The sequence below is a fragment of the Nomascus leucogenys genome, chromosome 23 (assembly GCF_006542625.1).
Source record: "Nomascus leucogenys isolate Asia chromosome 23, Asia_NLE_v1, whole genome shotgun sequence".
Lineage (NCBI taxonomy): Eukaryota > Metazoa > Chordata > Mammalia > Primates > Hylobatidae > Nomascus > Nomascus leucogenys.
Window position 1 is genome coordinate 21,313,765 of NC_044403.1, and position 17,754 is coordinate 21,331,518.

The window sequence follows — 17,754 nt, forward strand, 5'->3', positions numbered from 1 at the left end:
AAGTTATGACGAGGGCAGATAAGAGGACGCTTCATTCTGTGTCTCCGTTAGCCATTTGGAGCAGAAAGTTTGCATACATGAACTTTTCTTCTGAAGTAGATCTTGTTTGTAAGAGAACTTATGAAAGGAAGAGGGACATTTTAAGCATGTTTCAAAACTGAGTTGCTGATGAGGCCACAGATAGTTTTTAGAGGTTCAAGGGAAATCAGGCAGTGTCTCATCTGTTGTTAATTAATGAAACGAAACTGGAGTCACTAGAGTGCAGCAGTGAATGAAAGGTCAGTGAATGGAAAAAACTGTCAATGAAGGAGGATGTCAGCAGAGTGGAACATTGTCATAGATAAAGATCAGTGAAAATGTACTCTGGCTGAGGTAGTGTTTTCTGGAAGTGACTGGGAGCCAGTCTGGGACATTTCAAGCCAAACTGAGCACTAAATGAATGTTCTGATTGCAGCTAAATCTGTTAAATATTTTTAAATATTTGTTTGAGTTTGTTCTAGATATCAGTTGAAAAAGATTTGTGAAAAAGAGGCTTCTTTTTGTTTTATAATGTGTTTCACAGTGTAGTGTTGTTTTGTTTGGCTCTTTTGTTTTGAAGCTGAACAATGGTTTCTTTCTCTCCTTTCTGTTCTCTGTCTTAGAACTTTCTAGAGCCACACTTACTTTTGAGGTCCACTGAAATCAAAGTGATCTAGGATCACTGTACCAATTAACGATAGAGCTGGACCTCAAACAGCCTGGCTGATGGCTCAGTTTATGATTATTGCGGAATTGCATCTCCTCTGAAAGTTGTTCTGTGGGGGGTGACCTGAAAGCCAAGCTCTACTACCAATTTGTAAATGGTGGTCATGAACAAACCAGTGACCATATTTACATTTCAACCAGTTCATCTGTAAACTTTCTTATCGGTGTTGTGTGAAATTGCCTTTAAAGAGAGTCTCCTTTCTCTGGTCTCGTCAGATCTTCTTTCTTCTCCCTCATTGAAGCCTTTGAGCGATATAGCTTTGGGGAAACAAGGCTCTTCCATCAGTTTGGGAGAGGACCATGGCCTTTTTAGCCTGGTCACAGCTGGGGAGGCCAGGACCCCATGAATATCATCAGCAAGGCTGTCCCTGCGTCCAAGGGAGAGTTGAAAGTAATTCCATAGGATTTAGAAAAGTAGACTTATAACCTGGCTCTTCCAGTTATTGTATTACGTGATTCTGAGCCTATATTATGTGATTCTGAGCCTTATCTATAAATGGGATTAGTAGTAACACCTACCTCATAGGGCAGCTGTAAGAGTGTGTAAATACCTATAGTGTGCTTAGAGCAATGTTTGTCACGCAGTAAGTGTTCAGTACGTTCTAGGATTACATACATTATAAAAATAATCATTTATAAGGTTCAAATGAAATTCAAGTGGCGTTTCCTTGGATTCTGTGTTTTCTCTTTGAGAACATTTATTGGAATATTGTTTTGTTGGATGTATGTATTTTTTTGAGACGGGGTCTCACTTTGTCACCCAGGCTGGAGTGCAGTGGTACGATCACAGCTCACTGCATCATCAACCTCCTGGGCTCAAACAGTCCTCCCACCTCAGCCTCCCAAGTAGCTGGAACTACAGGAATACTCCACCATACCTGGCTAATTTTTGCATTTTTTTTTTTTTTTTTTTTAACAGAGATTGGTTTCTCCATGTTGCCCAAGCCAGTCTGTTGAATTTAAATGACAACCATTCCAGGAACTATTTTAGAGCCAGAATAGAAAAATATGTGAAGACAGTTCTTTAGAGAAACACCAGAACTGGCAGGGCGCAGTGGCTCATGCCTGTAAACCCAGCACTGTGGGAGGCCGAGGTGGGTAGATCACTTGAGCCTAGGAGTTTGAGACCAGCCTGGGCAACATAGGAAGGACCCTGTCTCTACAAAACATACAAAAATTAGCTGGGCATGGTGGCGTTCACCTGTAGCCCTGGCTACTTGGGAGGCTGAGGTGGGAGGAACACTTGAGCCTGGGGGGCAGAGGTTGCAGTGAGCTGAGATCATGCCACTCCAGCCTAGGCAACAGAGTGAGACCCTGTCTTTAAAAAAAAGAGAGAAACACCAGAACTACATGTTAATAGACATGACGTTAAAATTTAACATCATACAATTAAATTGTAATTAAAATAGTGCCTGACAGTTGTTAGGTTGGGTAGGTGTAAGAAAAGCAAAGAATGATGAGAATCTTTAACATTTATTGTTACAAGAACTACCTTGGGGAAAAAACTCACTTAAATAATGACTGTGTTATTCAATTAGACTGAAAAGGAACAAAACACGAATAGAAACAAAAGCATAAATTCTAAACAGTGGGCACTCATATACCAATATTGGCTGACCCCTTTTTTTTGAGATTGTCTGTGGGTTGTACTTGTAAGTATAGGAGTTCTGATCGACTCCATTTCAGTAGTTGCTTTGACCTCACCCTAGTGTAGCATTTCGTAAGTGTGAATTCTACTAGCTATTAATATATTTTAGGGGGAATTCCATGGTCAGATAAGTTTGGGGAAACTTACTAGACTTCAATAAATGAAACCAGTTTCTTTGAAAATACTTTTTAGAACCTTTAATAAGTTAATATGTGCTGTGACTCTGCCAGGGAGCTAAGGATATACAATATTTCTCACTTTTTGGACCACTATCCTATCTGTCAGCTTCTTGCAGGACGCTAGTGCTCTGGGGCACACTTTGGGAAGTTAACCTTACAGGCATTCCTTTTTCCACTTTTTGTCTCAGATGAATCCTAAGGAGGTGTAGCTAAACAGAAGCAGCTCAAAGGTGGAGGAAAGCCGCACAGATGGCGCTACATACTGAATGTCTGATCACCATAACAAAAAAACAGGGAGGCCGAGGCGGGCAGATCACCTGAGGTCAGGAGTTCATGACCAGCCTGGCCAACTTGGTGAAACCCTGTCTCTACTAAAAATAAAAAATTAGCCAAATGTGGTGGCATGCACCTGTAGTCCCAGCTGCTCAGGAGGCTGAGGCAGGAGAATCGCTTGAACCCGGGAAGCCGAGGTTGCAGTGAGCCAAGATCGCGCCACTGCACTCTAGCCTGGGCGACAGAGTGAGACTCTGTCTCAAAAAAAAAAAAAACAACAACCAGTGGTACCTCCTGGGTGCTTTACTATATGCCAGGCACAAAACACTTTTGATATACTATCTCAACAATTCTGTGAGATAGGTGTGATCATTATCCTCATTTTATAGAAGAGGAAACTTAGAGTAGGAGGGCTTAAGTAATTTGACAAATCAGACAACTAGAAAGTGGTAAAGCTAGGACAGGAACTCAGGTACAAGGGCTTGCGTACTTACTTCCTCTGCTGGATGATCATGGGGCTTGCCCACATGTGTATGCTGTATGTACTGTGGCTTCTATGTGTGCATGCATGGGGCGGTGTGAGGGTGGTATTCTTGGACAAGAGAATGGCATGGAAATGTGAAATAACAGTGAGTTTTATGTGGCTGGAGATCATCATTGGAAATGGTAAGAAATGAAACCGGAGGCCAAGGCAGGCGGATCACTTGAGGTCGGGAGTTCCAGACCAGCGTGACCAACATGGAGAAACCCCGTCTCTACTAAAAATACAAAATTAGCCGAGGGTGGTGGCGCATACCTGTAGTCCCAGCTACTCGGGAAGCTGAGGCAGGAGAATCTCTTGAACTCGGGTGGCGGAGATTGTGGTGAGCTGAGATCATGCCATTGCACTCCAGCCTGGGCAACAAGAGTGAAACTTAGTCTCAAAAAAAAGAAAAAAAAAAAGAAACCGTGAAACTGTAAGGTGCAGATCCTGAGGGCCTATGATACAAAGGAATTTGTGATTTTTATAATGGATCCATGTATTCTGCCTATCAGGTTACCTTAAGAACTTCAGTAAGTGGAAGAGCTTTAACTGCTTCTGTGTTAAAAAATATATAGAAAGACACTTAGGTTGGAGGCCAGGCCACTCTTTTACATTCTGCAGGTGGCATAGTTGTCAACTGCCTACCATTCTGACTTGTTGCATTGAGGACCCTGCACTGAGCCTAGACAGTAGAGACAGGCGTCTGGCTGAATTATGCTTGAATTGAACATAATACAGGGCATAATGAAAGATGATTCCCTCTCAACTTCCTGCACTTCTAGCAGTTTTCAAGGGCATATTTTGTGTGTTTCTTAAAGTGGGAGAAAGTCTAATACAATATAACTCAAGGAGATGAAGATAAATACTTCAGTAAGATTTCAGGGTCTTGTTCAAGGCTCAGTTAAAAAGGTACTGTCTTCTAATAAGACTTACCATATTATTTGTTTGTTTTTGTTTTTGAGATGGAGTCTTGCTCTGTTGCCCAGGCTGGAGTACAGTGGCGCAATCTCGGCTCACTGCAACCTCTGCCTTCTGGGTTCAAGCGATTCTTCTGCCTCAGCCTCCTGAGTAGCTGGGATTACAGGCACCCACCACCACGCTTGGCTAATTTTTGTATTTTTAGTAGAGATGGGGTTTCACCATGTTAGCTAGGCTGGTCTCGAACTCCTGACCTCAGGCAATCTGCCTGCCTCGGCCTCCCAAAGTGCAGGGATCACCCAAGGCGTGAGCCACTGAGCCCTGCCTTGTTTTTAAATTTAATATTAAAAATATACGCGGATCTCCTGTCATCCAAATCTCCTTGATTTGGACTTAGTGAATAGTGAGGGTTCGAATAGCAAGGCGTTTATCTGAAAATTTATCAGAATCTGTTTGGTTCCTGTGTTTGGGTTTGGATAGCAAGGAATATTTAGATTGGAAAGCAAATAACCTTACTCATTTTTTCTTTTCCCAGAGGGAGTGAAAGCACCTCCTTTGGCTACATAGATTTCACTCCATTGAGTGGTGGCAAGACTGTGACTTAGTGAAGGTCATAGAGCAGGTCATTGTAAGGACAGGACTAGAAAAAAACTGAATTCTTCTAATTCTGAGTTCAGTAATCTTGCCACAAAGCCTTCCTGTACCCTAAGCAATTAGTCTGTCAGCACTTTTTTTTTTTTTTTTTTTGAGATGGAGTCTCGCTTTGTCACCCAGGCTGGAGTGCAGTGGCGTGATCTCGGCTCACTACAAGCTCTGCCTCCTGGGTTCACGCATTCTCCTGCCTCAGCCTCTCCGAGTAGCTGGGACTACAGGCGCCCGCCACCACGCCCGGCTAATTTTTTGTATTTTTAGTAGAGACGGGGTTTCACCGTGGTCTCGATCTCCTGACCTTGTGATCCGCCCGCCTCGGCCTCCCAAAGTGCTGGGATTACAAGCGTTTATAGTGCTTGCTGAGATGAACAGGAGCTCTCCGGACGTCAGTGGTAATTATGGAGACCTTGACTAACTGCCCAGGGAATCCCCAGAACTTGATAGAATATTTGTAGGTGGGAGTATGCTTGTGATACCTTTGCAATAAAAAATTTGTATGGTAGGAAGATTTAAAGTTAGTTGTAGAAAATTTTTGACTCGATCAATTTTACTTTGAAGAAGTTGTATTCAGCCTCAGTTTTCATTTCTTATATCCCCATTTTGCTTCTGTGAATTATTGGCTTGGTTACTTGCTACTAACTTTAAATCCTGTTTATGTTCCACAAAAAAACATTTACATGGGGAGTGGGGAGCAAATGTTGTAGGGTATGTGAAGATGAAGAGAATGTGTGAGAGAGAGGAGTCATTCATTATAAGTGCCTTCAGGACTTGCCTATCCCCATGGTAGCGTTATAGGCCAAGCCTAGTGCTGGATTATGCTTCAGTCTTAGCACCAGCAGCTGTAGCCAGGAATAGGTGTGCAGTGATATCCACTTGGATCCGTGGGTTCAATTTTTATGTTTTAAACTGTTTGAGCAGTTCACAGAAAGCTGGTTTTTATTTTGTGCGTGGCATAATTTTTTATAATTTTATAATGTTTATTCTTAGGTGGGTTTGCTGAGTTCTCTCGTTGTTTCCCTGGCCTCTGTGAAGGAAAATCCACTCTAGTCCCTACCTGCATTTCTCAGCCTTGCTTACCTGTTGCCAACATTGGGCCAACCCGAATTCTTCCCAATCTTTATCTTGGCTGCCAGCGAGATGTCCTCAACAAGGTGGGTGCTTTGAAAATATCCTTCATTGCCGGGTTTATATTGTTAGCTGGAGAAACAGCAGTTACCCATTATGTCATTTGAAACACACCCCAATCTCAGAAAAGAGCTGCTATGCCATTCTCAGTGTGCTCCCCAGGTTAACAGTTGCATCATCTCTTGGAGTGTTAATTTGTTTGATGTTACTTTTTGCCACAGGAAACCTAAACTATTGTCATGTTACTTGTTCTTAATAGGTCCAAGAGAACTGAAATAGGACAGGATTTTTCAGAAGTTCAGCCTTATATTCTTAGGGTATTAATCGATCTATTATAATAATTGGGCACACTCAGGCTGATACTTCCTGGATTATCACACATTTAGAAATGTATTTATTTATTGCAACGCACTAGAAAGGGATGCAGGTTGGGCTTGGATTGAGGAAGGTCCTCATGATGACTGCTGGCTGGGGGTTAGGGAAAGGTGTTAAAAAGATGGTGAGGACAAAGGCTAAAACTATGCACTGCCAGCCTCCCTGGGCTAAAGCTCTTTGGAGGAGTTTGGTTGAGAAAGAAGAGGAAAGAGCATGGATTATTGATGAAAAAGACATGGGCCCTACTGGACAAAGCATGCACTAATGGAGGAACACATTGGATTGAGTGAGGCCTTTGTATATAATGGTACAAGCAGAACAGCAATAGAACTATAATCTGACTCCACAGCTTGTATGCTCTTAATTAGTAATGCTACAAAACAGTGCTCTTACTGCGTGGAAAAGTGATTTTTCTCTAAATCTCTTAATTTACATCACCACGAATTGAAAAAGTCAGATATCTGAATTCAACTATTGGTGATTTACAAGTGCTACTTTCCTACTTTCCTATACAAAGGGAAGTACCCCTTAACACTTTCTCCGTGAGTAACTAGAAGAATTGGGCTGGTTGTAAAATAAGCTTCCAGACTGGCTTTCTTTAGCACCTGGAAGGCAAGGCTTTCTAGGAGGAAGAAAAATACCCTATCATCAGGTCATTGGGTAGCAATAAGGCATTCTTTTGTGAGTGTGTGTGTGTTTAAAACTCCTGCGTCTTCAAAATTTTGCCTCAACACTGTGTTGTTAATATGTCTGCTTTTACTGTGAGATCTGCCGATTTGAGATTTAATAGCTCATGCTTGTACCGAGCCTTTCTGGTGGGATCACGATGCCTTTGAGCATGTAGTTATTATTAATTCTTTTTAGTGATAAGCAGGCTATGTTACAGAAAGCAAAATTAATTTCTTAAAGTCCCATGCATTCCTAGGGCAAAGCTGGAGATGGTTTATTTAATCCTCAGATCAGAAAATAAAATTCCTAGTTAAGAATCCTGTTTAATCCTGGTAAACCTTAACCAGCCATCAGCAGGTCATTCCGCAAGTAATTGTGTTACAGATCGTTTTTGTTACTTTTGACACACAGTTAAATGACACATTCATTTTGCTATATACCTTTTTCAGATTTAACAAATATGTTGGTTAAAAAAAAGTGAGAGCTGTTAAACCAGAATTTGGAGTTGAGGATGGGAAAAGTAGTAGTTTTCTCTTTTTAACTCTGGCTTCTAAACATATACAGCACTAAGCAGGATACGTAAGTAGATGTATTGAGAGGAAATACTTGTAGCGGGGAGAATGGGTTTGTGGAAGTTTATAGGACAACACCTTGGGCAAGGAGTTATTATAGAAGGCTTGTCAGGAAGCACCCCTAAAATAGATGTATAGACTTTTTATTCTGCAAGGATGGTGAGAAATAAGAATAAACTATTAGGCTGGATAGCTTTGAAAGCAGTGAATATAAATTTATATTTGTGGCTCACACACTTTGGAATTCTAGCACCTTGGAAGGGTCAGGTGGGCAGATCACTTGAGCTCAGGAGTTTGAGAACAACCTGGGCAACGTAGCAAAACCCCGTCTCTACAAAAATTAGCCAGGCTTTGTGGCCCTAGCCTGTAGTTGCAGCTACTTGGGAGGCTGAGGTGGGAGGATCGCTTGAGTTTGGGAGGCAGAGGCTGCACTGAGCCCAGATTGTGCCAGTGTACTCTAGCCTGGGTGACAGAGCAAAGCCCTGTCTCAAAAAATAAATAAGTAAATAAATAATAAAAAATAAAGAAATGTTTGACCTCCAGGTTCGTTGTCGACAAGAGCCTTAGCGTTGAAGGGGATTTCAGAGATTATTTAGTCAGCCACCAGCATTGGATAAATGAGGAAATCAGTATTCCAAAAATGTTACATGAATTCCCCAACATCATCCAGTTGAGTTTTAGAGCTAGATTTGCCTCTTTTTTACAAATAGTATTAACTAACCTATCATCCTGCTGAACTTCCTGATTTATATTTTCCAAGAGAAATAATATGCTTCTTTTTTTCCTAAAGATCTCCAAAGATGAAAATTTTATAATCTTCCCTAGCAGTACAGTTCTTTTTATTAAAATTCAGAAGTTTGTAGTCTTTACAAACAGTAACCACAAGACCACTAATATTATTAATGTTTTGTTTTGTTTCTTTGAGATGGAGTCTCACCCTGTCACCAGGCTGGAGTGCAGTGGCGTGATCTCGGCTTACTGCAACCTCCCCCTCCCATGTTCAAGCAATTCTCCTGCCTCAGCCTCCCGAGTAGCTGGGACTACAGGTGTGCGCCAGCACGCCCGGCTAATTTTTGTATTTTTAATAGAGACGGGGTTTCACCATGTATGCCAGGATGGTCTTGATCTTCTGACCTCATGATCCGCCTGCCTCAGCCTCCCAAAGTGCTGGGATTACAGGCGTGAGCCACTGCACCTGGCCTATTAGTCTTTTTTTTTTTTTAAATGAAGTGCCACCAAAATATGTTAAAAGCATGTCACAGAAATGTTTGGGAAGATCATAATGTTTCCCATTTAAAAGGCTGGGCTTTTTATATTATTGCATTTAACCCTCATAATAGGATTAGGAGATACATTTGCCCTGAGCTAAGTCACTTACCCAAGATTATGTCATTGACTTCAGAGCTGGTCAGTGGCACAGATCAAATGTAGATCCAGGCTGCTGTAATTTTAGGTCCCATGCTTATATTACACCAAAAATGCCCATCTTCTGGAGAAAGGAATTCTCTATGGCAGGCTGTTATGAAGGACGGACAAATCTTAAGTCTCTTGAGTCACAATTGAGAATTTCCTTCCCTGTTTTTTCTGCAACATCTTCCATACCAGTACTGTCCAGTAGAAATATAATGCAAGTCACATACATAATTTAAATTTTTCCAGTGGCCTTTAAAAGTAAAGAAACAGGTAAAAATTAATTTTAATGTTTAAAAATAACATATTTAACCTGGCATATCTAAAATAATATTTCAACATGCAATCAGTATACAAAATTACTGAGATATTTCACGTTCTCTTTTTGTACCGAGTCTTTAAAATCTGGTGCGTATTTTATACTTAGAGCACGTCTCAATTTGGAGTCGTCACATTTCAGGTGTTTAGTAGCCGTGTGTGGCTTGTGGCCACCTTATTGGACAGTAGAGGTCTCAGCATGTATTAATTTTTACTGATGTTTTAAAGACATGGTTCTTTTGTAGAAGACCATAAGAAGTCATTGGTACCAAAAACATACTTTTATTTTCCTTTTCCCTCACAACTGTACTTTTGTTTCTCAGAGTGTGTTCTTTCATCCTCTAGTCTTTGTACTAGAGCTGAAATGGGAGCAGCTTATTGTACTAAATAAAAGTCATCTGCTGATGCCTAGTTCACATTTGAAATGAGTGGGATTTGAGAAGGAATCTCTGGTTACTCTGTGAAAGACAACAAGTTCTTGATTGCTTTTCTCTCATCAGTTCCAATTTCAAATGCAGAATTTTGTTCACATTTAAATATATGCAGTGTATGACGGACTTACCTTTTGAGAGTAGTTATTAAGCAGAACTGTATCTGAGGTGAACCACTGCAGCAGCTTTTCTGAAGGAGCTCTGCTGCCCGCTCCTTCCCCATTTAAATAATCTGCTGTCAACATTTTTTGTGTAGCTTCTTATTTCAGCCTCTTAACAGCAAAATTGGTTTTCCTAGGCTTTCTTATTGTTCTGCCTGGTATGTGGTAGGAAGACTGACTGCTACTTTCTCTGTTGTTTTCTTAGAAGAGTTAGGCAACAAATAGCCTAAACACAATACAGGCTAAAAATGCTTTCAGAGTTTCCAGTGGAAATATATGATCTAGGAACACAAAAGCCTGTCAAAATTATCAAAATATTTCTTCAATGTCTATTGTCACTGTATGTAGAACACCATACAGTGTTCAAGTTGGTTGGTTAGACAAGACCTATTCGTTAAACAGCAATCCACATGACAAGGTGACTACAGTGTCCCTCCCAATGCGAAGGCAGCACAGCATGATGGTTGAGAGCCAGCTTTGGGGGTGGACAGTTTTGCATCCCAGTTCTCCACCTTACCAGCCATATCACTTTAGCTGTTACTGCATCTCAGTCTCTTTACCTACACGCCATAATAACTCCGGCCTCCTGGTGTTCATGTAACATTCAAATGAAATGGCATATGCCAAGCACCGTTCCTGGTTTATAGGGACACTCGTCATTGTCATCTTAGGGTAGACTATGCAGCATACTAGGGTGAGTAGTAGATACAGTGCGTTTTGTCATTTGAGGAAGGCTTGATGGAGTTAAGTAGGACTTGAGGCCAGCTTTGAAGACAAATGGATGGGCAAATGCAAAATTAGTCATGGAATTGACTTCAGAAAGAAAAATTACAATTCTTTTATCTAGAATTGCAATGCCTGTGGTTATTTAATGAGATCTCTGTCCTCAGCCTCACTGAAAATAGAGAATTTGACCAAACAGAGTGGTTTCATTAAGGCCATATATTAATCTGGTCTCTCTGTATTACTTCACAGTCTGCATCAACAGATCATAGAACTCATATTTATAAATTAGTCTGACTAATTTTATTTCTTAAAATTAAACTTAGTCTGACTAAGTTTATTTCAGGGTTAGGAGAGAGAAAGTTTTAAAGGGAGAAAAGTTGTGAATGGAAATCATAATAATAAAATTAAATTTTTCTTGATTTACAGATAATCATCTTTGAAAGTTCACTCAACTCTGTGTTGAAACTAGAATCAATTTTTTAAATCCTTAGGGGGGTTATGTCTTCCACTTTGCAGATGAACCTCGCCTGCTGTATTCAATGTAATTTCCCTACTTAACACCAATTAGGAGAAAGGACAGTTTGGATTAGTGAATAATACACATGAGCTTTTTTTTTTTTTTTTTGTAATGGCTTTACTGAGATATAATTCACATACCATACAATTTACAAGCAATTTTTACAACAAGATAAAATAAGAGAACTAACATTTTAGGAGACTCTATATTATGTGTCAGGCACTTTATTATCCTCATACTGGCTTTACAAAATACACATCATTAACCCTATTTTACAGGTGAGGAGATCAAAGCTACCGGAGGTTAGGTAACCTTCCCAAGATCAGCCATGCGATGAGTGGTAATGCGCTGGGCTGTGCTCTGGTTTTTCTGGGGCCATTACCCATGTACTTTATTCCATGCCACACTGAGATTCCACACTAACCACTAATGAATTGTTTCCAAAAAGAGATCCTTTAGGAGTTTGCTTTAATAAATCGATCAGTCTTCTCAGTATGGCATTTGATAAAGTTCTGTAGCTTGGCAGTAAAACTCTTTAGCTTGATTATTTAAGACCTTCTAGGACCTAATACCACCTTTTTAGTGCTTACCTCTCCTGTTCTCTTCCTCTGCTCATCCTCTTTCAATGTCTGGACACACTCGCCTAGTGAGTGCACCCCAGATATTTCTGTCCTGTCCTTGGTCTTCATTCATTTTCTATATTCCATCTGGAATGCCTCTACCACCATCTGAGCTTCAGCTGACAATTTTAGTTCCCATTATAAATAGTCTTCTCAGAATCCTTCCCTTTGGTTTTACTCCTGTTTTCCAATGCCATTTTGTTTATCCTGCTACATTATATTCATCAGATACCTCTTTGTATCATCATTATTCATGCAACTGTCTTACATTTGCTAGTAGACTATTCATCCCTCAGTGAGAACACTTGCTTTTTTATGCCCCAGAGTACCTTGATGCATAGTAAGCCCTTGGTGATTATTTTTCAGAATAAATAGTTACATCCTAATTTGTAACCAGTGCAACTTGTATGAAATGTACATGTCCTTAAAAATTAAGTAAACACACCTTCTGTTAATTTATTCAGAAAACCTTCTCTTAATGAATTTGAGAATCTAAAATTTTCAACCCAGGAAAAATAGTCTTTTTTAAATTATGAAATGAATGGAATGTAAGTTAATGATATTTTACAGTGACTTGTAAAATGAAAATGTACGAGGAACATATATGAAGGTTTCTCATTAGAAGATGCTAATAAACCAGTTACTAGATACTGATTTTAGTCAGCTTCAGGGATAAGGGTTCATTCATGTATTCACCCAACAAATGTTTATTGAGCTTCTACCATGTGCCAAATAGTGTTCTAGGTGCTGGGGGTACACTAGTAAATGAGACAACAATCTCTGCTTTCATTAGCTTACATCCTAGGAGAAAGAAACTTGATAGGAAGCATAATAAATAGGTAAATTACATAGTATAGTACAGTATGAGTGCTATGAAGAAAACAGGGTAAGAGGGGAAGGGAATACCTGTGAGGTGTGGGTTGTAATTAAATGGGTGATCAAAGTAGGCCTCATTGAGATAGAGGCATTTGAACAAACACTCGAAGGAGGTCAAAGAGTGAGCCATTTGAATATCTGGAGGAAGAGCATACAGGCAGAAGAAGCCACCAAGGCAAAGCACATGTGGTATGCTAAAGGAAGAGCGAGGCCAGTGTGGCTGGAGCAGAGTGAGCGTGGGAGAGTGTCGTCAGAGAGGTAATGGGAGCAGATCCAGACAATGCAAGACTTCTAGATAGGCCTTGTAAAGACGGGAGCTTTTACTCTGAGAAAAAGAGTTCAGAGGGAGTCATTGGAAGGTTCCAAGCAGAGGAGCAACATAATCTGACTTACATTGTTAGGATCACTTTAGCTTCTGTGTTGAAAATAGGCTGAATTTCCTACTGGATGGAAGCAGGAAGGCCAGTTAGGAGGCTCCATGGTAATGTGTTGGAGTCAAGGTGGCAGTAAGGGAGAGATTTGGGGTCTATATTGAAGGTATAGCCAATAGGATTGGATGGTAGGGGTGTGTGAAAAAGTGAGGTGTCAAGGAGACTGGGCGATGCAGTTGCCATTAACTGAGATGGAGTCTGTAGGAAGAGCAGGAGTCAGTTCTGGACATGCTGAGTTCAAAATGCCTGTTATACTTCCAAGTGGAGATGTTGAGTAGACAGATGGATGTATGAATGGGGCAGGGGGATCCCTGAAGGAGGAGGTATAAAGGTGGGAGTCATTAACATACAGACAGTACTTGATGTCACAAGAGAGGATCAGATAATTACTAAGAGGCAAAATATAGATGAGAAAAGGATTGAGCCGTGAGCAGTCCCACCCTGAGAGTCTGGGGAGTTGAGAATGACCCAACAAAGAATATTGAGAAGTAATGAGGAAGGAAGGAAATCAAGTAATCAGGGAGGCAAATAAACAACGTATTTTCCAGGAGGAAGGAGCAGTCAAGTGTGCCAAGTAGTACTTTAGGTCAAGAAAGATGAAGACTGAGAATTGGTCATTGGATTTAGCAACATGACTATCGCTGGTGATCATCGAGCAGTTTTGGTAGAGTGTTGGGGATGAAAGCCTAAATGGAGTGGGTTCAGGAGATAAGAGGAGGAGTGGAGTTGGAGATACAAAGTAGAAGGGGTTCTTTCAAGGAATTTCAAGGAACAAAGATATGGGGTAATGGCTGGAGGGAGAAGCGAAGCTGAGAGGAGATATTTTTAAGGTGGGAGAAATAATGGTTTGTTTGATTGCAGGTAGGAAGAATGATCCTGTACAGTGGAAAATTGATGTAGGAGAAAGGAGAATCACAAAGCTATGTTGTTGAGCAAGAGGGGATGGATTTATTTGGGAAGCAGAGGGATTGGCCTTACGAGTGTGGACAGTTCATCCAGAACAACAGGTGGGAAGGCATAGTATCTAGGTGCATTTGCTGGGAGATGGGTAAATGTGGTGATGAAAGTCTATCAAAATTTGCCTCTGACTGTTTTGATTTTTCCATTGTAGTAGGAAGCAAGGTCATTTTTCAGCTGTGAGTGAGGATGAGTGGGGACATACAGGGAGTTTGAAGAAAAAGGGAAACACATAGAATGGCATATAGCAAAGAGAAAAAGTGAATGGACTGGGGAAATACAGTGATTGCTGAGGAACGTGAATTGAAAGTGAGATCAGGTAGCATTGTGGAGTTTTTCTCTGGCCATGTTCAGTGGCATGGGCAGTGCTGACTAGGTGGAGAATTAGATTTAACTAAGGTTGTAATCTTGCCAAGTGAGTACGAACAATTCATGAGGGCAGAGGAAGTTGGGGTAAAAGGAAAGGAGTGATTGTAATAACTGATTATAGAATTTATGTTGGGCAAGGAAGGCAGACAGACATCATGGGGATGAAGGACAGAGAAAATTGGTAGATCATTAGACTGTAGGTCCTCCTGCAGGGGTTTACAGATTCTGGGTTCAGTGTAGTACAAGAGAGAGTGAGCTGGAAAGTGGAAGAGTCGTCCAAGAGTAGGGTGCATGAAATCAAGATTGTGGAGGGTTTGTGGTGATTGGTAATGACAGAGACCAGGCTAGATCTCATGAGAGTGAGAGGTCAAGATGAGGAGTTCAAAGAACTGTGAGGCCAAGGTGTTGGAAGGATATTTGAAGCCAGTGAAGGATTATCTAATCAGCAGAAAGTGTGTATTTGCAGACTTAGCACAAAGTTGAGCTAAATATTTAACAGCATATGGTGATTGCTCTCTAGAAGCTTAAAGATTACGATGTTTAATTATAGGGCAGAGTAAATATTCAGTTGTGTATGTTTTATACAACATGCTGAAACTAAACTGAATGAATTATGTAAATATCTTTTTATACTTTAGTAAGAAGTCATTGACACGTATCTATAAATAAAAGCAATCCTTATTCCACAAAAGAATCAGACTCATTCTTTGTAATTATAGTTCCATCTGTTTCACCATTACAAACAATAACATGAGTCAGGTATGGTAGCACATGCCTGTAATCCCAGCTACTCGGGAGGCTGAGACGGGAGGATCACTCGAATCCAGGAGTTTGAGGTTAGCCTGGACAACATGGTGGGACCCTGTCTCTTAAAAACACCAACAAAAATTAAGATCCCCTCCCAGCCATTTGTATTCAAGTTTGTAAAAAAAAAAAAAAAAAAAAAAAAAAAAAAATTAAAAAAAAAAAAGAGAGCAAACTAACAACACTTACATGAAACTTTAGAAACTTTGTTAACCGACTCCAGAGATTCCACGACATCTCTTGCCCACATCTTTGGCAGGTGAATGCCTGCTGCATGAGTAGGCTCTTTGCTGTAGCACGTCTGCTCCCCCATTTGAATAGTATACTTACCAAGAATCAGTTGTGTTTGTTCTTGAACTTGTTTGGGCCACTGGACTTACTATAATTATGTATGTTAATTAAAATAGGACATACACCAATGAAATGTGAAGGAAGAGAGATGCTTTTCTGTGACCTAAGTCAGGAAAGACATATATATATGTATGTATGTCAAATTAGGTGGGAATAAGGGAGCTGTAAAGTATTTGGGGGACAGTTTTAATCTAGAAGGCTTTGGCACTGATAGTGTTTTACAAGTTCCTGCTCTTCTTTAAAAAATGAAAGCTATAAGTGGTAAATGCATTTAGGTGTGATTTGCTTACGAACTCCAGTCAGCTAACCTAGAAAAGAAAAAGTTGTGGTCCTGCATCAGAAATCAGTGTATTCATGTACATTTATTTGTTTTAAGTTAAAATAATGTTTCGAGTATGTATGTATCATTTTTAATGATTGCCCCCTTAACTGACTTTTTCCACTGACTACCAATCCAGATGAGAAGGCACTTATTTATGATATTTAATTTAGTAGCCAAAATATATTTAGTATTTAAGAGTTTTTTTTTTTTTTTTGGTTTGTTTTAAAAATTGTGCTTGTTTTATTTATCAAGTCCCATCTTATTATTCCAAAAAAATTTTCAGGTAGCATCTGGATAGTAGATTTAATCAATAGATCTTTTAAGCTAAAAATTTTATAAATAAAGCCATTGAAATTATTTAATTTTTTTCTCAGTCCATTTTGCGTTTAAAATATTTTACTAGCTGCATATAGTAGCTCATGCCTCTAATCCAAGCACTTTGGGAGGCCAAGGTAGGAGGATCGCTTGAGGCTGTAAATTTGAGAGCAGCCTGGGCTATATAGCGAGACCATGTCTCTACAAAAAAATGTTTAAAAATTTGCGGGGAGCAGTGGCACATGCCTGTAGTTCCAGCTCCTCAGGAGTCAGGCAGGTGGATCACTTACCCCAGGAGGTCAATAATTGAACCCACATCAAAGGGTGGTTGTAAGAATTAAATGAGACAGTCCATTTAAATGCTTAATACAGTAACTGGCACATTGTAGGCATTCATTAAATGTTAGATATCATTTTCTTAATCAGTACTATGTGTCATTGTATAATTAATAGGTCTCTAACAAAGGTGCTCAATAAATATTTTTTGACTTAATATAGGTTGTCATTTCTTTAAAATGTAGGCTATTAAGGTTACTTGTCAGAAGTGTACATCGTTGTATTCTATGGAAAATCAATTTTGACAGTCCTTATTGACTTGCAACATGTTTTCTCTTAGAATTTCCTGTTGTCTTTTGATAGTGTACAGTATATAACACTATTAGAGTCACCTCATTTCTCAGAAACTTCTGTAATATCTTCATTATTGAATTGAGTGGATAGGGATATTACTAATTCCTTTACTTTTAATTTAACATATCTGTAGTACCATTGGTGGAAAGGAGAAAAATGTAGTACCATTGGTGGAAAGGACTATTGGTGAGAAAGTCCTCAAAGGCTGATTTAACTCCAGTGACCCACTTCTGTTCTTACATGGGTGATCTTGAATCAGTTTCTGCACCCTGTTGTTGATCAGATAGTACTAGATAAACTCAGCTTGGGTTTACACATAGAAAAACAAATGTAACCTTTGCTACATGCACAAAAGTTTAAAGGTTGTAGTAAATACCATTAAGATCTATGTAGCCTGATTGTTAACCTAACAGAAGCATGAGACCATCAGAAGACTTGGGCTCTGGCATAGCTGAAGGGTGTTGGCCAATCTAAGAAATCCACCTAGTTCCAAAAGCTGTTTATTGACATTGTCATCTCAGAGATAAGAGATGGTTGCATACACAATCTGGATTTATGCTGTCCACTTTTTTGTTTGTGTGTTTGTTTGAGACGGAGTTTTGCTCTTGTTGCCCAGGCTGGAGTGTAATGGCGCGATCTCAGCTCACCACAACCTCCGCCTTCTGAGTTCAAGCGATTCTTCTGCCTCAACCTTCCCAAGTAGCTGGGATTACAGACATGCGCCACCACACCTGGATAATTTTGTAGTTTTAGTAGAGACAGGGTTTCTCCATGTTGGTCAGGCTGGTTTCGAACTCCCAACCTCAGGTGATCCGCCTGCCTCGGCCTCCCAAAGTGCT

General features: G+C 40.1%; 1 protein-coding gene across 1 annotated transcript in view; it reads left to right on the forward strand.

Annotated features, from left to right (window-relative positions):
• Window positions 1-17,754, forward strand: part of DUSP16 (dual specificity phosphatase 16) — an 88,942-nt gene that overhangs the window by 57,566 nt on the left and 13,622 nt on the right. The window contains exon 4 of the mRNA XM_030804383.1: window positions 5,924-6,087. Coding sequence (XP_030660243.1) covers window positions 5,924-6,087 — 164 coding nt within the window. The remainder of the gene's footprint in view (window positions 1-5,923; window positions 6,088-17,754) is intronic.